General features: G+C 36.8%; 1 protein-coding gene across 1 annotated transcript in view; it reads right to left on the bottom strand.

Moving 5' to 3' along the window:
* iqsec3a (IQ motif and Sec7 domain ArfGEF 3a) overlaps window positions 1-23,947 on the bottom strand; it is a 182,557-nt gene that overhangs the window by 20,805 nt on the left and 137,805 nt on the right. The window contains exons 6-8 of the mRNA XM_067392344.1: window positions 14,777-14,899; window positions 11,774-11,940; window positions 3,918-4,057 (exon numbers count right to left, since the gene is read on the bottom strand). Coding sequence (XP_067248445.1) covers window positions 3,918-4,057; window positions 11,774-11,940; window positions 14,777-14,899 — 430 coding nt within the window. The remainder of the gene's footprint in view (window positions 1-3,917; window positions 4,058-11,773; window positions 11,941-14,776; window positions 14,900-23,947) is intronic.

Here is a 23,947-nt window from a genome sequence, read left to right as displayed (position 1 = left end):
AATAATAATAATAACAACAACATTATTTTGTTAAATGCTACAAATTATTACCTAGAGTTGATTATAAATAGTAATAAAAGCTGATGGTGGCAATTTAATTATTCCCAATTTCTTGGAGAGCTGCATGATTACTACCAAAAATGATACTACCAAATTTATTCTTTGAATACATTTATGTCTAGGAAATAAAAATGTCCTATTTAAATCAGTTTTGTTTTATGTTTGCTTTTCAGTGTAAGGTAAATAAATATGACTGCAAGATATGAGAGACTAAAACATTTTTTGTAAGCCAGGTAAGTTGTGTTGGAGGTGAATGTGAAAAGATTTCAATAAATCAAAGTCCTTGATTTCTATGATTGCTAAGTTGCTAAGCACTAGAAAAAAAGACTGCATTGCAGCAAATAGAGACCATCTTCAGCAGCAGAACCTTGAAGGAGACTGACTAAAAACAGCATTGACTTTTTTTATATACTACAGGAATATGTTTGCCAGAAAAAATAATGTATCTAGTAAAAAGGTTTCAAATGATCAGTTGCCGTACAATAACTACAATTATGAGCAGAGCATGATTTGCAATCGATTTCAATACAGTTTGTAAAACAGAGCATAGTTTAAAAGTATTTTATAGTCAACATTTCTCTCAAGCAGCCACCATGTTGATTTTTTTTTTTTGTCACAATGACACGCATGATGCCTAAAATAGACATTCAGGGTACGTTTACATGACAACGATATGCTTAAAACAAAAAAAGTTTTTCCTTTGAGTTTTCTGCTTACAGACGATACCACTGTCAAAACGATCCCCATTCATACGAATCTGTGAAAACGACTAAAAACGCTGTATTCTGCTACCAGGCCATTAGATGGCGATGAAACACTATAGACTGAGCATGTAATACACATGTGCATGACGTCATCGTTTCCACAGATTCGTGTTTTTGTTGTTTACACAGAGACCGTTTTTAAAACCTTGCACTTTGAAACCCTTTTTCAAAAGTTTGCATTTTCAGGCACCAAAAACGGTGTTGTCGTGAACGGTCAAAACACATTAAAAGTATTACGTTTTTTGTTGAAAACAGTGTTGTGTAAATGACCCCCTAGTAAGCTGCTCACTGCATTTTGGAAAACCAATGGTCCAGAACTTATGGTCTTTACAATGTACTTAGGCTTACAATGCTTTTGGGAACCACAGTATCAGCAGCAAACCCAGTAAATATTTAAACATCTTTAAAACACACATGTGGTTAAGGGCTGTACATGTAACTGAAATACATAACCTGATTCAAAACAAAGAGAAAGATCTACAGTTACAGCATTTTGAAGTTTTCTGAGAACAAAATCCTCATTTTAGTTGATCACTTAATCTTACTGCACACACGGGGACTCTCCATAGCCGTAATGGTTTTTATACTGTACAAACAGTATATTTTACCCCCTACACTAGCCCTACCCCTAAACCTAACCTACCCATCACAGAAAACATACTAAACACCATTTAGTATGTTTTTTTTTTTTTTTTTTAAGCCATTTGGTTTATGAGGACACAGGAAGTGTGTCCTCATAACACACCCACACATACACAAAATGCATTACTGCACCAATTTCTGGATTAAACCATTGTCCTCTACCAGACATTATGAGAACAAAACAATAAAGACATTAAAATGCTTTTTAATGACAGCGGCAGGTGTTCTCATAAATCTGTGAGAGAAAAAAAAAAAAGAAAAAGAAAAAAAAGAAAGATAAATCTGAACAGAGGCATAGAGTGATTTTTCGTGTCATGAATCAGGATTCAATGTATTGTCCCAGCCCTATTGTCCACAATGATGAAACCTGTCTCTGCGTGTTTTTCTGGACATGTTTGAATCCACAGACTAAAGCATGCCTGGGAGATGGCCCTCGAGGGACATTCATGGAGTAAGCAGACAGTGTGCTCCTGTTTCATTGCAGATCCTCCTTTACCATAGATGAGATAGAGGAGGATCACAAAGCTACAATCTACACTGCACCCATCGCGCCTTCAACCATGCCCCAGTGGAATTTAAGCCTGAGCCCACCACAGACACAGAGCCTGAGCTGGTCATGATGCCAGTGCCAGTGGCGATGCCAGTGCCAGTGGTGATGCCTGAGCCCGAAAACCTGTCTGACCAGGTGCGTGTGCCAGCATCAATATTCACTGCAGTGGGCATGTTGGCAGAATATGAGGGAATGTTGGTAAAATACAAGTGGAGCCCATCCCCTTCTTGCCTTGTCTGACACGAGTGTGCTGACTCAGAACCCTTTTAGTAAGAAGTTTGCAAGGATAAACATCATGCCTGTTTTGTCGCCAAGCATCATGCCTGTTTTATCACCTGTCTGTGATGTCCCCACCCTGCCTCCCACTCCCACCTCCTCTACCTGTTCCATGTCAGACAAGGAGGTCGTTTTGGAACACTCCGCCTGCTCTGTATTGGCCAAGGATGTTGTTTTATAAACCCCTGCCTGTGCTTCCCAATTCTTTAGCCCTGTCTTTGCTTGCTCCTTCCAGCACCTTTGGCTGCTCCTAAGCTGTCTGTACCTAATGTCCAGGATCCGCCTGGGGCTTCCAGCTTGGCCCTGGAGTGTCGACCCTCTGGCTCTGCTTAGAACCTCTGAACCTGTCAATCCACATTGTCTTGTTGACCACTTGGCTCCACCTTCGCTCATCGCCTCCTTGGATCTGCCTGAGACTGTCATCCCTGTGGCTCTGATGGGCTCATCCTTCGCTCTGGCTTCACCTCAGTCCTTGGTTATTCTGGCTCCACATCAGTCCTCCAGCACCCTGGCTCCACCTTGGCTGCTTGTTGCTACGGCTCTGCCCTGCTTTCCAGATTCTTCGATGTTGCCTGGTCTCTCCGGCTCCAACAACACCAGCTCCATCTCAGTCAGGTATCCCCCTGGTCCCGCCTGGTCCCACCATGGCTCCTCCCTCCCTAGACTCCGGGATACTCCCTGGCTCCTCCTGCCTTTGTCTCTGCCCTGGTTACTCCTGCCTATGTCTCCGTCCTGGCTACTCTAACCTTCGTCTCCACCCTGGCTCCTCCCTCCCCTGGGAGGTTCTGTCCTGTTTACCCTGTGATTATTATGTTGGGGGGAGGGGGGAGGGGGATTGCAATGAAAAAAAGCAATGATCTAAATCATCCTTAAACAACTTACATAAACTTGAGGGGCAACGTTCTATGAGGTATTAAGTGTTTTCTGAGAATAGTTAATTTTTAGTTCTTACCCCACTGGCAAATAATGTATTCTTATAAATTCATGTTTTTAAGCATGAATCTAACACGTTTTAGAAAAAAAGTAAAAACTGGCAAATTATATACTCTTAAATATAGAAATATGCTGTAAAATCTTAATAGGAAATTTCCATTCGCAAATAAACTTAGCATAAGATAATTTACTGGCAAAAAAAAAAAAAAAGAGAGAGATAAAATTAGTGTAGCATAGTTATGGTGTTGGGAAACAGTTTACAGCGAAGGGTAAATCTGAAGTAAGGTAATGAAAAAATCTGGGAGGTTATTCAATGCCACAGTTCTTCTGTTGCAGTAATGAGGAATGGCAGCAATGCTACAGGCATGAGCTGCAATGAATCACCAACTGCCCAATGAATTATTATATTATGCCACTCCATGCACGCAGCATTTAGAGATGGTAGAGGTGAAACGGCAGGACACCTATGGTATAAAGATAAATTTGTATTTTAAAATGGTCCTAGAGTGATATACTGTGTGCGTATTAAAATAATAGCTTGTAATATTCAGTTATGACAGAGGAATGATGAAAAATTTCCACAACTGTGACTGTTTAGCTAATTGTGAAAATTCAAGAGTCATGTAGAATATATTTGGATGCAGTCTGATATGGATATTACCTGCAAAGAAAATCCCAAACTGAAAACTTACCGTTTTCATTCCCACAATGCTTTGCTCAACTTTGGTGACATAAGTGACATGGTCTTCATTCGATCGTAATTCCCTCAGCTGAATACGCTCATATATTCCCACTACCATGTCCCGTGGAATATCTGCACCATCATCAACCCCTGGGTAAAAACACACAAATTATATAAAATAAGATTATAAAATGCAAAAAATATGGAATAGTATAAATTCGGAATAGTATAGATAGATTTTTTTTTTTTTACATTATATAATATATACTACCATTAGGCAACAACCTTTAACACTACAAAATGAACATATTTTAGGGATATTTCATTGTATTTCTATTTGATATACCATTTCCACAAACAAGCAAGAAGACAAACAAACAAACAAACAAATATAATTCCACAGTTCTTTGTCCACAACATTTCTGTGTTTTCAATTTGTCTGCATTATGTGCTGCATGTTCTGTCAATAAAGATTAAGTTCTATTAAACTTCAACAAGATATGCTTTTATAAATAAGTATTGATTTGTTTACACTGAGTCTAGAAGAATAGTCAAGGTTTTTATATACTGTGTAAAACTGTGTTGCTATTTTCCATTGTATGAATTTGTCTGAAGAGAAAGTGGTTTATCTAACTACTAGGCTATCTGCATTATGGACATGATATACAGCAAAACAGATTACGCCTAATGAAATAATAGGGAGACTCGAGCAGTCACGAAACCATCAGGGGATGTTATGCAAAATCAGATGATGAAGAAGTTGAATTTGAAATGTACATTTTTTCCCTTACCCTACGGGAGAAGGCAGCAGAGCAGAGCAAGTGGTAATAGTGTCAAAAATTTGAAACCTGCGTGACTTTATGCAAATGAAAGACAAAATATGCAGAGCTGCAGCCAGAAAATTAAGTTTAGAAGGTATCAAAATGTTGTAATATTGGTTGCACTTTTCAATAAGGTCCCTTTAGTTAACATTAGTTAATGCATTAACTACCATAAACTAACAATGAACAATGCATCTGTTAGAGTATAACATTAGTAAATAAAAATATAACTACTGTTAGCCATGTAAGCTCAGGTCCATTAAGAACAGATACACTTTGGAACAATGTATTAGTAAATGTTGAAATTAATATTAACTAAGATAAATAAGATAAGATAAATAGTTCAGAAGTACTTTTTCATTGTTAGTTCATGTTAAATAATGTAGCTAACCATTGTTAACAAACAGAACATTATTGTAAAGTGTTAGCATAATACTGTTTATTTTATGTTTTTGTATATAGCATGTTACTTTTCTCCTGTCGGTGCTCATTTTTACAGTAGAGGAAAAAAAGTGAGATCTGCTAATGTAGAGAGTTTTTGTGTCACAGAGTAATGGAAAATTAAAGTTTACGCTACAAGATTAACATACTGCTGATGTCACTGGGCTATTTTTATTAAATTAATGTGCCGTGGGGCACTTTCAATAGCATTATATTTTGATGCTTAATTAGGTTTCGCCCACTCATTTAGTCATGTGAAATGATCCGGACCCAACTTATCATCTGGAAGAGGAAGTGGAAGCATATGTGCTTTATACCAATTGGAAAACTATATTTGCATTTACTAAACATAATGAAAAAAATAAAGATTAGTGACTTTTTTTATTTAGTTTTTAGGTTTGCAATGCAAAGCATGAGAAAATGACACTTGTGAAAAATTACACTTTAGCATACTTTAAAAAAAAATAATTGTTGTGGAATTAATATAGGACTACTTTAAAAGAATATACTTAAGTGTCACTGTTATGGTGCAATCCAACAGGAACGACTCAGAATGACACTATATATAGTCTTTAATCCTCAAAACCAAAATAACTCCTTGGAGAAAACATATACATGCATCTAACACTGACGAGAACTGTCAAAAGACTGAACTAAACAGAGTATATGTGAAAACCTATGGTTATAGCACCACTTAGCAGTCAAAACCAGAAATGAATTTCCAGCCACAACACAGAACATAAATCTGACAGTATTCCCCATTCCCACAAGGCGTGTCCTCACAGTCTAAAAGTGGAGGGAGGGGGTTTAGGAGGATGGTGAGAGCGATGGACAGGGAACTGGAAGAGGTTTCAGAGGGGAACACCAGGGCAGAACCAATGGAGCAAGGAGCCAAGGCGGATCCCAGATGGACCTCCCAGATGGACCAGATGGACCTCCCAGATGCAGCCTGGGAGCCGACAGACTGAGGCAGAGCTGGACAGGAGAACCCAGTGAAACCATGAGGATGATGGCCACGGGCAACATCGCAGGCCAGGAAGTCCAAGGTGGAGCTGACAGCTGGAGGAAGGCGAAGACTGAGGTCTGGCAGAACAGGGCAAGTGAGGACATTGGAGGAGCTGGAGCAAAAGGGCTGACAGTCCAAGGTGGAGACATGGGCCTGAGTGACCAAGGTGTAGCCAAAAGATCAGCCTCATAGAGCATGCTAGTGGTGAAGGGGCCCAAGGCAGAGTTGGAGAGCTGGAGAGCTGGAGGGAGTCAGCAGAGGGAGCTGAGGAGCTGCAAGGCACCCACAGGGCAGGTGAGTCCAGATGAATGGAAGTAGCCAGCGAGGAGAATGGGAACAAAAGGGTGGAGAAGTTACAGGGTGGGACAAGGTCATGCACAAAATTATTAGGGGAAGGCTGAGGAATATCGAGTTTAGGAGTGGGGTTAGGGGTGGGAGCTGGCTCTGTCTCAAAGTCAATAACCACTGGCTCAGGTGTGGATTGTCCCAATGCCGCGGACTCTGGGCTGGACCTAACAGTGGCCTCCAGCCTCGGGAAGGATGTGGCCCTGGGCTCTGGGATGGATGCAGTGGCTGGCTCTGTGACTCAAGCTTGTGATCCATGGCGGATGCTGGCTCAGTCTCTGGTTCCATGGCAGGCTCAGGTGTTGCCACTGGATCCTTGGCGGAAGATCTTCCGTTTGTTTCAGGGCTCTCTGGGCTGGGAAGATGAGGCTTCTGGTCTGGACCAGGCAGGGAGATGGCTGCTGGCAATGCTAGACGGTCTTGGGGGTTGAAGTTGTTGAAGGTTGAAGGTGTCTTCCTCAACGACTCCCATTGAAGTTGACGGTGGTCCTCCTCCACAAGCAGCATCTGGCCTAAGATGTCGTCCATCCCACTCCAAAACCTGTACTTGAGAGCCTGGTCATCCCAGCAAGCCTCATGAAGTCTAGGATCTCCTCTGCATACTCCTGCAGAGTTCATCCTTTCTGAAATGGGCAATCCATTTTATAATACTCTTTGTGAGGGTGGGTTCTCCTATCACCATTATGGTGCAATCCAACACAGATGAATCAGAACAAGTTATGAAGTAAAATATCTAGCTTCCGCCAGACCACCTTCCATATTCTAAATATTCTAGAAAGTTTAAAACTCTCACAGTTCAAAACACTTCCACGTCCTATGCCTTCCCTATTCAACTTACGGAAAAAGCTTAACTGACGTGACGCCAGTTTACACTTTCTTAATAACCTGAATATGGAAAGTGGTCTGGCGGAAGCTAGATATTTTACTCCATAACTTGTTAAATATGGATATTTTTTTACACAAATGCATTGCTTCGCTTTGCTTGTTAACCCCCCTGAGCCATGTGAAGTATGTTTATGATAGATGGATGTGGATGGAGACACTTTCTTCAACTCATACTTGTTGATCCTCACTCACTGCTATTATAAAGCTCTGATGTGTCACGATATTTATACATATTTCTCTGATTGTGTTCATCAAAAAGAAGAAAGTCATATACACCTAGAATAGCTTTAGGGTGAGTAAAGCTTGGCGTAATTTTCATTTGAAAGTGAACTAATCCTTTAAGTGGCCTTTATTAAAGTGGTGGTTGATTATGATTTTACTTTTTTAACTTTAGTTAGAGTGTAATGTTGCTGTTACAGCATGAACAACATTTGCAAAGTTATGACGCTCAAAAGTTTAATGCAAAGGGAGATATTTTCTTTTAAAGAATTTGCTGACTATTGACTACAATAAACAGCTGATAAGGACTACAACAAGCTTCTTCCTAGGTTAGTGACATCACTAACCCTAAAATTTACATAAACCCTGCCCCAGAGAACAGGCAACAAACATGGTGAGGCCATGTTGGGCTACTTTAACACTCTAGAGTCTGAGATATCGCCGGCGATACCACCTCAGTTTTTTCTTACAAGTGTGAAAGAGACTCAAAATACTTTGTCAATGTTGCACATACAATTAAGAGTTATACACCATTTTAAGCTGTTGAATATCTTCTTTTATTTTTGTACACTCAGAGTAAAAACAAAATGTTGTGCTTTTAGCAAAATAATGAAAACTAACATGATGCGTGATCTCTCGTCTCCCTCTGAACGAACTCCAATCTGATAGTTCTCAGAAAATGAACTGTAACTTAGTGAATACTAATGAAAAAAAGAAAAAAGAGACTTATGTCTAAAAAAAAACATTGGAATGTCAGGTTTTAAATCGTGTAAAACAGATCGAAAACAAATATTCTCTGTTTATGTAATCTGTATGAAAAGAGAGCCATGTCAGAAGTCCGTGATTCAGCTCATTATCCACTAATACGGCCACGCCCACGGAGCCAGCGCTATTCAGACGTAAATTCTGAGGCAATACATGTATACATCCTCTCAATCATGTATTTATTGTCTTGAAAAGTGTTTTGCATAACCATAGTTAACAATCTCTGGAAGCCTCTGTTAGTTCGGTTTGTTCCTGGATTGTCACATGCCCTATTCTTCTTTAGGAGGCATTTGTGGACTAAATGTGTACAGAGCGCCCCCCGGCTGCAAGTATGAATTGAAAACACAGTATCCAGTGCTCACAGTAATGACAATAAATATTGAAAAAATATTACTCCTCTGTATAAAAAATTGACATAAACATATGAGAATCCATCGATATTTCTCCAAATGTGCATGTTTTTAAGCTAAAAGCCTGTATGAAATTCCATAGAGGTAACATAATTGTTCAGACACTTGGCATCACAGAAATACATTATATTTTAAAGTATATAATAAAATACCATTATTTTAAATTGTAATAATATTTCACAGTATTGGTGTTTTTTCTGTATGTTTGATATACACCATAATGAGCATGAGACATGATCACAGAGGTTTTTTTCACAGCCTACCTGACTGAAAGGCCTCATTAATATGCAGGTCATTACAGCTCATTATGCGATTCTTTTGTCTTCTCAAGTGTGAATTACAGGATTATTCACAATGATTCATGCCTCCACGCATACTGTTTCTTGACAAAAAGTGTGTCTTATAAAATTTAAATCTCTCTATTGTTTTATATGAATGAGTAGGCAGGATAATTTTTACATCATTTTGAAGCAAAAACTCTACTCTACAATCTCCAATACCCAGAAGTCTTGTGAACACATATATAAAATTATTTTTTTGGGCTTTATTTCAGTGACTTAAGTTTTTTGTTTTTTTTCAAAAACCATGCATAAACGTTATTCCTTCAGAAATACAAACATGTACATACATGTTCCTCACATATTATGGTAGCCTAGTTTATGCTGAATACAGTGTAATGACACTTTTTCCATTAATATGTTTATGTACAACTGAAAAAAGCACAAATGTCAGGGCATGTCAAAACTTCTCCAGGCCCCAAATCAGCCTCAGACTCCAGAGGGTTAATGAAGAGGAATAGTTGTCGTAGTAAAGTGTTGTTGCCATGCCATCATTTTACATCAGACTGCTTCACAAACGAGGGTCAATTCAAAGCTGGATTTGCACACAAGATTGCACATGCTAGTCAATGAGTTGAATCAACTCCACAGCAACTACAAAAATGTATCCACTATCCATTCAGAAACGTCCAGTTGCATTCTAAAAGTTGTAACTAATTTCTGAGTCTCTCAATCAGTGTCTGACTCCGGTTTGAACAATGTATGGCTAAACACTGTAACATCATTTTGGCTGCATGAGAATCTCTAGCTTTGCTGTTGTTGAGCAACCAAAGAGCAAGTTGTTAAAGCTCCGCCCTCTTTTGGAAAGCAGGCTGGAAGTGGCAGCTCATTTGCATTTAAAGGCACACACACAAAAATGGCGTGTTCTTGCTCACACCCATACAGGGGCAAATTTGACAAGCTATAATAAATGATCTGTGGTGCATTTCGATCTGAAACTTCACAGACACATTCTGGGGACACCAGAGACTTTTATTGCATCTAGTTTACATCAGTATTACATCAAAATTGCAAACATATTTGCCTTCCCTCACAAAACTTTCGCACTCTCTCGCAAATATATTTGCATTCCCTTGGAAAAAAATTTGCATTTTCTCGCAAAAAAAAAACAAAAAAAACAACAACAACAAAAATCTGTTATGTTCTCTCACTTAATAGGGCTATGTGTTCTTGGGATAGATTTTAGCTCCATGCATCGTGCTAGCATTTGCACAGTATTTGCTCTTTCATCGGAGTATTCATATCTTAAAGTTCATGTGGTCATACGTTTTGTGTACTTTTTTGATATATATGTATATGTATGTATGTATGTTTGTGTGTAAGACTATATATACCACAATAGTAAATTTCTCATATTTGTCATAATATCATGAAATTATATTCTATGGATTTAGTAGTGACTTGTAACTGTCACTGTTATAGAGGAGAGTGCCATTAAATATAGCTAATAAAAAGTGGGTTTTCATGAAAAAATAAAAAAAATAAATTACATAAAATCTGACTAAAATCAGAACTGGAAATGAATGCTGAATAAAAACACTCCCAATAAATGTCCAAATAACGAATAGTGCATCTTGTTCATATCAGTCAATAAGGCAGAAATCAGTATTGTTATTTCTGTTGCAAATATCAAATAGTAACAAAAGTGTGGGGATAAAGTTTATAGTTCGGATTAGGGCTGGGCGATATATCTAATGCTTTTGTCATGCGCATTTCGTCAGTAAAGCAGGTTCCCTGATTACCGCTAAATCGCCATCACCTGCTTTCAAATAAAGTGGCATTTAATAGACAGAGCCGTAGTTCACTGATAAGCCACGCAATATCGCGTTCAATATCGACGGCGATACATATCGATATTGAACGCGATATTGCATGGCTTATCAGTGATCTACGGCTCTGTCTATTAAATGCCGCTTCATTTGAAAGCAGGTGATGGCGATTTAGCGGCAATCAGGGAACTGGCTTTACTGACGAAATGCACGTGACAAAAGCATTCGATATAATCGCCCAGCCCTAGTTCGGATATAACCACTGATGTTGCGGCAGCCACAATCAAAATGAGTAAATAACATTTGAAACTAACGTTACGCTTCAAAAAAAAAATTGTATCTATTACATTATATTACACCAGTAGGTGGGACCAGAGGCTGTTAAAATGTATTTGATTAATTATTTTCAACAGTTAATTTCTTTAACATAATGAATTCATTTAAATGTATATACTTTTTAAAATATAGACGCATTTATAACCATTTAGATATTTTTAAAATGACATTTTGACAGAACCCTCAAGTAAATTATATGTTATTTTGTTTTATAATTTTTAGTTTTTCAGAAATGTGGAAGAACAGTGATCTCAATTTTAAAGCATTTCTTTATATTTGAGTCCAAGTTCAAAATAAAATGAACTGCTGCATTGTGAACGCAAGCTGTCTGAATGACTGCCAGCGGGGAATTAAACAGGAAGTGTTTGTCAGGTCTTACAACAGGTTTTGTGAGAGACCGGAAATAGCTTTACAAGAGAATGCAAAAGTTTCGCAAGGGAACACAATCTGTTTGGTCGACTTTTTTATCAATTTTTTATGAATTTGCTCTTGTTTTATGTCATCTTCCTTTTCTATATCGTCCTGTCTCACCTCGTAGATTGCGGATGAAGTCTTCCAGCATCATCTTACGGTCAGGTTTGATGTTGGGACTGTACATGTCCGTGTTCAGGAGGATGATGGCAAATGCAAGGATGAAGATCGTGTCAGGATTGTGGAACTGCTGCACCACGTCTGGGTTACACATACAGTAACGCTGACTGAGAACAACATAAAACAATAAAGAGACAAACAACAGCTAAGTTTATTGTAAACACTTTTGTAAATCGACCCTTCTGCTGCTTAGCTTTCATAGTCATGAATCATTTGTATCTGTGATTGTCCTTGTGTAACAACAGGTTATTAAAAGTGCTGTATTGTATGCTATTTTTATTTATTTATTTATTCATTTTTTGAATATCATATACACTGTAATTTTGTGCTTCAGTAAACAACTTAATTTACTGTGTTTATCCAAATGATTTGTTCAATGTATTTTAACATACAAAATTTAAAAAAGTAAAACTAAAAAAGTAACTAAAACTTGAAAAAGCCCATGCAAAAAAGAGACAAAATGTAATGAGTTGAGCTTTAAAAGATCCTACCACCTAAAAGATAATACTGAAATAGATGTTGTAAAGAAATCACACATGGCTCTGCAGCAAAAAAAAAAAAAAAAAGTGTAATTAAAAAAAAAATGTAATTAAAATGGTCAAATACACAGTCATTAAATGAATAGAAAGTTCAAAAGAATAGCATTTAATTTTAAATAGAAGGCTTTTTCTAACATTATACACTACTGTTCAAAAGTTTGGGGTCAGTATGTTTTTGTTCTTGTTATTTTTTAAGAAATTGAAGAAATCAATACTTTTATTTAGCAAGCATGCATTAAATTAATAAAAAGTGACAGTAAAGACATTTATAATGTTACTAAAGATTCTATTTTAAATAAATGCTGTTATTTTGAACATTCTATTCATTAATGAATCCTGAAAAAAAAAGTACACAGCTGTTTTCAACATTGATAATAATATTAAATGTTTCTTGAGAAGCAAATCAGTTTATTAGAATGATTTCTGAAGGATCTTGTGCCACTGAAGACAGTAGTAATGATGCTGAAAATTCAGCTTTTCCATCACAGGAATAAATTCCATTTTAAAATATATTCACACAAAACAGTTTAGGTACAGTGTAGGCACATTTGTTCAATGTTTCCAATAAGTGTTAGCAATAGTTATAGTGATACTTAAGTAGTACTTAATAGTGAACTATAGTAATGAGGGAATTCCTTTTTTATTCATTAAAAAGTGGTATTAATCTTTCTAAATAAATGTTATATTTCACATCCATTCACTCTCATTCTTCTTTTAGATTTGGGAAATATCAAAGGCAATGTAGGAGAGACAGCCGGGAACAGGCTGGATTGTGTTATGCAACCACAGTTATTTATAAACCAGTGTCTCGCAGACAGATGCAGACGTTTGCAACACTCTCGCACACACATAAGCATAAGGATCATCAGCAGACTTGTTATTTCCAGTGCTGAAAACAAAAGCATATTTGGCTATCACCCCTGAAGCGTTGATAGCTGCAACAGCAATATGATTCAAAATTGCAATAAGAGCCTCTGCTGCATATGAATGGAAAGTAATTGTTCTAGCAAGATGATTATTTGGATTATCAGATCATCATTGTGAAGGAAACTCGTGCTACCATCTGTGGTAAAGGAGAAACATTCTGCACTTGCACAAATCAGAGTGATATCACTTATTTATCACTTGTTATTGTTAACTACAACTAAAACTATTAAAAGTTGTTTTAATTGAAATAAAATATATTTATTAGATGAAAAATGAAAATTTAAAATGTTGCCATGGCAACTTGAAAACTAGTAAAAATGGCAAAAGCACATAATGCAAAATGACTAAAACTAAAGTAAAATTAAACTAAAATTAAAATGAAAGCTAATTTGAAATATGGGTTAAGGTGAATTATATTATATTCATATTAAGTGTTGTAACCTTAATACTTTTAGAATTAGCAAAATGTTATTTGTTAAACTGACTGCATATAAAAATTCCCAAATATGTTTAATATCAACTACTCAATCTTTTTCAAATCTAAACAGAAAGTAACTATTGCAGCAGTACAAAGTTTTTACTTTAAAGCAGCATTCTGTAACTTTTTTGGGTAAAAAATGTTTCAATTTTTGAGCAAGTACATAACCAGCCAATGTTCAAAACTATCTCCTTACCTTTGCCCGATTCACAACGGTAAGCTTGTAATAATGTGTTCTAATTCAAATGGTACTGGTGGGTTTCAACAGGAAATTTGAGCATGCAGCCATTCACCTTAACGTCATTACGTCACGTCTGTTTACATAAAAGAATGAGTCCCAGCTAGAAGGCTATATGGCATGTGGATGATGCTGTGACGGATCATTTATTGCCTTTTCTCACAGCAGCTGGAATAATGAAACTTATTATTTTGCTGGCGCATTGTAATCTAGAATGGCTCAAATGACAATCATCAGTGACAACTGGAGATTCATCCGTAGACAAAAACAAAAGTCTTCAGACTGCGGACTGGCTACAGAAATTTAAATCTACAGTTAACGCTAATACACACTAAATACACAGTCACGCAATGCTGATGTTGTTAACATTAAAAATTTAAGAACAAAGTATAACAAAAACTATAATTTGCATGGTTTGATGTGATCCGAGCTAAGTGATTGCTAGATAATCACCAATGTGTCGATGCACAGCCCACATAAAGTCAATAATTCCGCAAATAACTGCAATTGCAGGTTTCAAACAGAGATGCCGACAAAGAGGCAAAACTTACGGACTGCAGCTTGAATGTAACAGTGCCATATTCCTTGAGAATGCGACTGATTTATTGAGAGCATTCAGCTTGCATTTTTATTCTTCAGTACTACAGCGATTAAAAAAATTAATAAGCACAGGTATCCCATCACCCTCTGCTCTTATCTTCCCCTCACACATGAAGGTGGCTAGAGCGGTTATGTGTGTGTAACAGTGTCTGGAGACTCACCTGAATGCCTCTATCAGTCTCTCCACTTTCTGTGCTTCACCCTGGACACGGATATGAGCCTGAAACTTCCTCAGAGCCTCATCCAACTCCATCCCAGAGAAATCCATCTCATCCACCACACAACTATCAAAAATGAAAGAACAGGCAGAAATTGTGTGTGAGAGAGATAAGATAATAGAGTGTAAGTAAAAACAAGGTATTAAGCAGACATATGAAAGCTTACTTGGACCTTAGACAAGGGGCGACTCTACGGCCAGAGGCTTAGCCCAGACCTCTTAGTATGTCTATGGGGTGAATACATGACATACTAAAATTATTATTTTTTTAAAATTAGGGCTGTCAATCGATTAAAATTTTTTATCTAATTAATTACATACTCTGTGATTAATTAATCTAAATTAATCGCATACATCATTTTTGCTGTGAAAGTATTAAATATTTCAATTCAAATAAATCAATGCAGGGTTTTTCAAGAGTCAAAAATGGTCTTCGGTGGTGACAGACATGGTCATCCACACAAACTGTAAAAAGTGCCCTATTTTATAGCTTTGTAAGAGAAGTTTTTTTGCTAAACCTGAAAAGTATTAAAAAGTAGCATTTAGAAGTTATAATAACTAATAATATAATTTTCTACCATATACAATTGAATGCACCTAGCTAACAACAACTTGCTTTGTTCTGGTTTCACCTCACTCAGTCTAAACTAACTGATTTTGTAGGTAGGCCTAATTTACTACACATTGACATTTAAATAACCTGAAAATATTGTAGATTATTACGGCTAATTTTACTAACCACTCTTGCTAAATGGGGTAAGCACACTTATGTTCTCATTTCAGAGTTGTTCGAGTAAATGATTCATTATAGACTGTGTGGAAGAATCAGTTGTTGTCATGATTCATTCAAATGAATCTGTTCAAATGAGTCATTAGGTCGAGAATTGGACATTAGCGGACGTTGACGTGTTGCGTGCGAATCGCGACTGTTATTAGGATATCGCAAAAGATTTGTCAACACAGAAAACACTTCACCACTGGATAGGATTTTCTTTTTGTTTACTTAAAGTGTGGTTTATGTGACAGCTGCATGTGCAGGGCACCTATCAGAGAAGATGAGGTGACGTTCTTAAAAAACATTCTCCGAATGCGCCTCGTGAAACATGGATTCGGTCTTACAAACTTTTAGCATTGTGTCAGTTGATTTAGATGATTATGTGTGAGGTAGGGAGAGTGCAAAGACGGTGCTTACTTTGAGAGAGCTTGCGCGCACGAGGGATGAGCTCTCTGCTCGTTCTGTCTTTCAGCGCAGCAGTCGTCTCCCTCCTTCATTTTACAGTCGAATGGTGGCTAGAACTGCTCCAGGTTCAAAGGTCAATACGGAATGAATTAATTATGAATAATGAGTTATTTTTTCTCAGATTAATTAATCGAAATTAACGCGTTATTTTGACAGCCCTAAAAAATGTTTTAATTTTTTAAAATAATAATAATAATCGTTCTAATTTGTTTGGTGCTCAAGTAACATTTCTCACTATCAGTGTTTTCTATCGTTTTTTTTTGGCGGGGTTCCCCTGGCAAAATTCGGATTCCAGGGGCTAAATGTAAGGGATGTAAACTTATTTGGAGTCGCTTCAACCCACGGACAAGAAAAACAACCCACGGCAACAGTGTAAAATTAGCCCAAGTCTGCGGTTTTCATGATATACCAACACTGGTAAAAGTGCGCACTCATTTCAAATGTCAATATACTCAAACACAGTATGTCAGAATTTGTGACGAAGCAGGTGAGAGCCAATGAGCATTTGATATCATGCCATAAACCATGTCGTAATGCTTCTCGAAGGAAGAAATTTCAAATTTGTATCATAGCGAGCGCAGGCTTTGACCGTGACGGTCACTGTTGAGAATGAAGATCAAGATCGCCGGATTAAGGGCTTAATTTGGATAATTTCCTTGCAAACATATGGATTCTGAAGATTTGGAGTACAGCGAAGAAATAAAATTAATGTGATTTGTGAATTTATGTTGTGCTTTGTGCTTTGGCAATATCCTTGTATTGTCAGTCGCTGCCAACGAGAAAACACCTTTTTTATTATTTTTTTTTACAGCAAACAAATTAAAAATTATAAAATAGTTAAACTATTACAGAAATGTTATTCATTTTGAGGTTTTAAAGTGTAGTCTTGTTTAACATTATGCAATTCTCAGAAACGAGTGTGCAGCACAAGTTACGAACAGAAATGTTATTTCATATTATGTAGATGAGTAAACTGCATTAAATAAATGTGACTAAAAACATGACTAAATTATTAAATGGATGCTGCCTTTTGGGAAGAATAAAAACCCTCCCTACACCTTCCCCTAACCCTACCGATTATTTTCATTTTTATTGAAAATAAATGCGAGCTCGGCAAAAGGCAGATTTAAACCCACGTCAATCGCGTTAAAAGCCAGGTCTGCTTTTGGTATTGGTATTTCTGTTTCATACAGGTTTGCAATAACATTAAATGATAGTAAATTATGACAAAATAAACATTTATTTTGGCTTTTAACGCAATTGACGTGGGTTTAAACAGCCGTTTCTCTGTCATTCTGTACAGTACATAGAGCAGGTGCACAGGGGGAGAGAGAGAGAGAGAGAGACAGAGAGTATGACATTTCTACAGGGAAATAAATATCCAAAAACAGTGAGACAATCTGTTCCTCTCTCTCTTTTGGTAATGTTGCTGAAAAGCATCCTTTCCAAATGAGAAACAAAGCTGAATAATGGAATGGACAATAGTGTACAATTTACATACACAAAGATCACACAACATACAAGCATAAACATTTTACACAGGTACATGTCATTATTTGCCTACTTGTATTTCTACTATAGTCCATAATTTGTGCATGTAGTCAAAAGATCATTTGTGCATTTGTGGAAAAGTCACTTTTTATATATATATATATATATATATATATATATATATATATATATATATATATATATATATATATATATATATATATATATATATATATATATATATATATATACTTTAGTCCACTCTACTTTGTGAAAAAAAGAAAAAAAAAAAAAAAACACACTGGGGCAAATCCAAACCCAATACAAACCATGGGTTTGTATCACAGTTATACTATTATCAATAATTTTTTTTGTGAGAACACCTCCAGAGATAAAAAATGTAAAATTATGTCTCATGAAGAGCAAATACAATTCAAACATAAGAAAGCATAATGCTGTTTAACAAGAACATACACACACAGACACACACACACACAAAGAAAAAAAAAGCTTTTTAATTGTTTTCCACTCAAAGGCCAGGTGTTCCTTATATTTCCCCTCAGAGAGTGATGGAAAAACTAAGAACAGGAAAGAAAAGCTTAAAAGTGATGTCCTTCCCATCTGACCTGTTATCTTTCCACTGATGGGACTCAGATCATAAAAGAATCAGAAAATCTTCCCATGGACTACCTTAATTGATTTAAAAAAAAATAAATAAATAAAAAAAAATCACTGAAAAGTAGTTCTCCACTACAGCGAAATCTGCCAGTGAAAAACCTATTGGGAAAAATATATTGTTCCCATTCAGTCTAGTGATAGAGGCAGTCAGCTTCATTGGTTTGTTCAAGTGCTTGGCCTCACTTGAGCTGGTGTTGTTGCTCTAGCAGTCCCAAGAGTAGAAAAAAAATCATGAAAAATTACTAGCAGAAACACACTGGAAAATCTCTAAAAGCCTTTTTACAATGATGCTTTGAATAATAAAAACTGCACTGAACATTAATACTAATTTGATCTTCTCCCATGTGTCTGAGCATTGTAGAAATTGAAACCAGAATCTACTGTTTCTGCATCAAAAGCAGAACACTCCTTAAAGCGTATTTTCAGGAAGACAAGCTTACAGATACTTACTTTCAGGGCAAAGAGGAAAAAAAAATATATAGTGCATTTTTGCTAATCTCATTTTTTCCCCTTCTTTTCAGCATGCAGCTTTAGAATGGTCAAAATGTACTTGGATATCACACTGTAGAAGTATAAATATACAGACATATTATTATTATTGTACAGAGATCAGACATCCATCCATTTTCCAAACTGCTGTCCTATGTAGGGTTGTGGGGATAATGGAGCCTATCCCAGTGTCTTAGGAAACACCATGGATGGATGGCGAGTTCATTACAGGGCTAACACACAAATTCATCGTTTTTTTTTTTTTTTTTTCGTTTTTTCTAAAGCCATTGAACGATAAAACACTAGCAGTGTAACGTAGTTCGTATATACGGGAAGAAGGAGGCGGGAACCGGCGAACGTTCAACAAAACTTTAATTCAAAATAAACAAAGAACAAAACGAAAGTAATGCCGGCAGACCCTCGTGGACATCTGCCGGCCACACAAACATAATAAAACATAAAATAAAGTCCAGGCCTGGTCCTCTCTCGTCCTTCAGAGACTCAAGGCCGGTGCGCCTCCCAGGTGTAGCTCGTTAACTCTCACGCCACCGGCCTCGCGCCGTTCCCTCACGGCTCTCACCCGCCCTGGTCGCCACAGGCAGCCAATCAGAATCCAGTATAATTTAAGGGCTTGTGCATTTAAAATGGCAGACAACACTGCAGTGAAGTAATTCGCCAAGGTCCAGAAAAAGTCACCACTGTTTGACAAGTCAAACACCCTTTACAAGGATACTTTAAAGAAGATGGATATATGGAAAACAATCAGTCATACCCTCGGAATAAATGGTGAGACGTATTAATGATGAGATCCTTATGACAGACTAGCAAACAGTGTAATATAAAATTACCTCAGAAATCCAGCGCTAGTTTCGACAACATTGTCTAGCTTCCTTTGAAGTTGCAGTGAAAAAGATTAGGCGTTGTTTTTATTCCACTATATTGACTTCCGTCACCTATATTCACTGTTAGATTTAGATAGCTATTGCACTAGCTATTCACTCAAAACATATCATGCTAAGGACTGCTGGTTAAAGCTGTGTACATGCAACAAGAATAGCAAAAACATGCTGTACACATTTGAAACAGCAGCTCTTGAGCTTAAAATAAACAGACTGTTATCATTTGTTGGTTTGGATGCAAATATAGTTTTTGTTATAGTTATCATTATAGTTATCATTCTTGGTGTGAACAGGCCTTAACACAGTGTTTTCAAACACTGGTCCTAGAGCTCCCCAACACTGTGTATGGCTGTGCCCAAAATAGCCTCCTAAACCCTTATATAGTGCACTATTTGATGGGACTACCAGTTGTAGTGGTGTCCAAAACCATAGTGGACGACGATCAAATTTATGAGTTTACAACCAATGTACATTCAGCTAGAGAATATCCAAGCACTGTGAGGGTCACTCAAAATTAATTCCCATATCTTAGCAGAAGATGGAATCTGTCTGAAATTCTCTCATTAATTTTCAGACACTCATTCAAGTGGACTATATAAGTAGACTAATGCAGAGAATAGTGAATGACTAGAGTTCTTACTAGAACCAGAAAGTATGACCATATTAGCCCAGTTCTGTCAACATTACATTGGCTCCCTATTAAACATCGTATAGATTTTAAAATCTTGCTACTTGCTTTTAAGCTCTAAATGGTTTAGGTCCCCAGTACCAAAGTGAGCTCTTAATGCATTATAGTCCTCCACATTTATTGCGATCTCAGAATTCAGGCCAGTTGATAATACCCAGAATATCAAAATCAACTGAAGGCGGCAGATCCTTTTCCTATTTAGCACCTAAACTCTGGAACAATCTTCCTAGCATTGTTCGGGAAGCAGACACACTCTGTCAGTTTAAATCTCGACTAAAAACACATCTCTTTGCTCTTGCATACACATAACCCATTATCAATACATTAACATTTTTCAAATCCGTTAAAGGATTGTTACGCTGCAATAATTAGGTCGGCCGGAACCGAGAACATTTCCTATAACACTAGATATACCTGTACATCAGAATAAGAATGGCATCTACGCTAATATCTGTCTCTCTGCTTATCCTGAGGTTTGCCGGGTGCTGGATCCAGGCCGTATCCAGATCAGATGGAGAACCTGTGTCTGGACCTGACTACAACGTAGCCCAGGAGACAATGGGCCTACAGATCCAGTTCTGGCTGCATCTATAATTCAGATTTTTAATCCCCGTATCCGCTTACATATATTTATATATAATCTATTTTTAATCTCAATAATAAAAATGTATATATTTCAGATTTTGATCTCCATATCCATTTACATATATTATATATATCTTCCAAGGGGTTTTTTCCCTCCTAGGACTTTTTTCCCAGTGTTAGCACGCTGGGTTTTTCTCCTAGGGGGTTTTTTCCACCCCTGGGAGTCAGCCAACATTGGCTTAATGTAGCACCATCTTGTATATGTTACACATTACCACGCTGGCTTGTACAGCTTATTTTTAACCACTTCTCTTTTTTTCTGTGCTTCCAATATGTAAAGCTGCTTTGAAACAATTACCAATTGTAAAAAGCGCTATATAAATAAATTTGACTTGACTTGACTGATTCAACTCTTGAGCTAGTTAGTAGAGATTTCAATACCTGAAATGGGTATGTCTGATAAGGGAAACACTGCACTGTTGGGGGTACTCTAAGATCAAGGTTGGGAAACACTTGTCTAATTGATAAGGAACAACTTCCCAAAGGTCTTCATTAAGTGAGAAACTGTTTTATGGTCCTTACGGGTGCTGTGCTGCCCTTTCTTTGTTACAACAACTGCAACAGATTTAGCAGAGCTAATGGATCATCAGGCTTGGTGAGAGAGAGAAGAGGTGGTGAACATCCCCAAAGAGCTGGTTAGCACAATTTCTGAGCTCCCTATGGCCGCTTACAAAAGACTCTGGAGCCATGCCTGCAGCATGCACTTATTAGAGAGACAATACAATTGGAGCAACCTTGGGTTAAATGCCTTGTTCAAGGGTACTAAGGGAATACTGCAAATCATGGCTAGCTCCTTACAGACTCGTTCCTGAGTTTTAGCCCCTGTGCCACACCATTTAAAGTGGAAGCGGATTTGAGCAGCAAGAGAAATTCCTTTCCAGCACACTAAACCTTATGGTGATAGGGGAATATGTCACCTCATTATGCTTGTTTCCCTGTACCGCATTACTATAATGTGGTACTACCAATGCGCATCTCCTGCATGATATTCTGCTGAATTTTACATCACAGCATGTTACTTAGAATGCATTATGGCCTGGGCCAATGGGACCACTTCCTGAAGCTTACAGGCACTTTAGAAACTTTAGTATGCAGCATACATATCTTGGTATTTAGTGTTTTCTAGTGTTACATTATGATCACAGTATCAATATTAACCATCCACAAATTACATCTTAAGGCCAGCCACAACAGACTTCAGTCAACAATCATAAATTGTCTTGCTGCTCTTCTTTTTGGACAGGTATATGAAATCTGTCAACTGCTTCAGGTGTATATATATATATATATATATATATATATATATAACACTTATTTTTTAGATATACCCTTTCTTGCTTTTTCTGGACTTTGGAATAATTGTTTTGACAATGGACTGCAAGGCCTGCAGGAAAGGATTTCCCTCTAATTTGCTTACACACCCGCTAACTTATTGACCTTAAACTTATTGAGTATACAGGAAGGTGAACTGTAATTAAGTACAGTACAAATAGAAAGATACAGACCTACTTTAACATAACTGTTGGTAAGGTCAATAGCTTAATGTGTGTTTTAAGTAGGTTTTAAGTAGGTTTTAAGTAATATTGTGTACTTCCTAGAAAGATAGTTCCCAGAAATATTATATATATATATATATATATATATATATATATATATATATATATATATATATATATATATATATATATATATATATAAAAACACAACAATATACTTGTAAAAAAACAAAAAAACAAAAAAAAAAAACACTTGGGGAGCTTTTGCAGAAGGAAATCACATTGCTGCTAAGGCAAACTTATAATCAGTAGAGAATAATTTCTAACTCTTTTCCTTCTCTCAATTCCCAATTAGCTCTGACTTTTTTTTTTTTTGGTCTCTTTATCTTTTTTCTTGAATATTTAGTTCTATAGACTACTTTCGTGATACTTGGTACTTTTTGCCATTTTTGTAGATTCAGCCCCTGATCACCATACACTATACACTTTTTTGCAGAATGTGCAATTAAGTAATTACAGAATACTTTCACAGGAATGCATAATATAAGGAGGTACTTGGACAATATGTTTTAAGGTTAAGTTTAGGGTTAGGTTCAGGGTTAATACTGTGAGTCCTAGTTATTATAGTAAGTATATAGCACATAACATGTAGAACAGGACTACATACAAGAGCACTGTGAAAATCATGCCTGTTCCATTTTATTTTAAGTGTCTTTAACTATTATGTACTAAAATTTAAATTAATCATTTGATAATGATTGACTTATTGTGTACATCAGTGTGTCCAATTTTCATTTATTTATTTTTTCAAAAGGGGGCCAGATTTGATGTTGTGGATACATTTGGGGGCCAGATCCTTCTCCTGTATTATATAAATATTTATATATTATATATTTCATTACTCCTTTAATACATGTATACATTATAATATAATATAATTCTATATATTTATCGATCTGATTATCCCACATTTCTGCCACAATACCAACGTTACAGCTACAGTAAATCCATGGTAAATGTTGGTGATTTGTGGATTGAAAAGTAACAGGACTGTTGTCACACAAAGTTTCTCCTGTTTTCCAGTGGTGTTGTTACAGGGCTGTTTCATCTGACTTCAAACTAGTTTAAATCTCACACCTGGCATACACATGGTTTATATTGGAGACCTCTGCACAAACCTCTGCACAAAACTCAAATGCTTCTCAATTTTTCAAAGCTCAAAGTTTCAATTTTCAAAAGAAATCTTTTTTTTTTTTTTCTCCCTTGTCTTTTCATGAATGACTTACTGTAGTAATAAAAGGAATTTCATGCCTTGCTTTGGATGACCTTGTCAAGGAACTACAGCATCTACCCTTAATATTGTTTCTCTCCATCTGGAGAGAAGTTCATACAAGCATGGAGTGATTGCTCTGTTTCAATGTGGGGATATTGTGAATAATTGCTCTGCCTGTCCAAATAAAGGGAGAGCCACTGAAGAACAAAGCTTGTC

This window comes from Chanodichthys erythropterus, chromosome 8 (assembly GCF_024489055.1).
Source record: "Chanodichthys erythropterus isolate Z2021 chromosome 8, ASM2448905v1, whole genome shotgun sequence".
NCBI classification, from domain to species: domain Eukaryota; kingdom Metazoa; phylum Chordata; class Actinopteri; order Cypriniformes; family Xenocyprididae; genus Chanodichthys; species Chanodichthys erythropterus.
The sequence above is the reverse complement of the archived record's forward strand: the minus strand, read 5'-3'. Positions and strand labels throughout refer to the sequence as shown.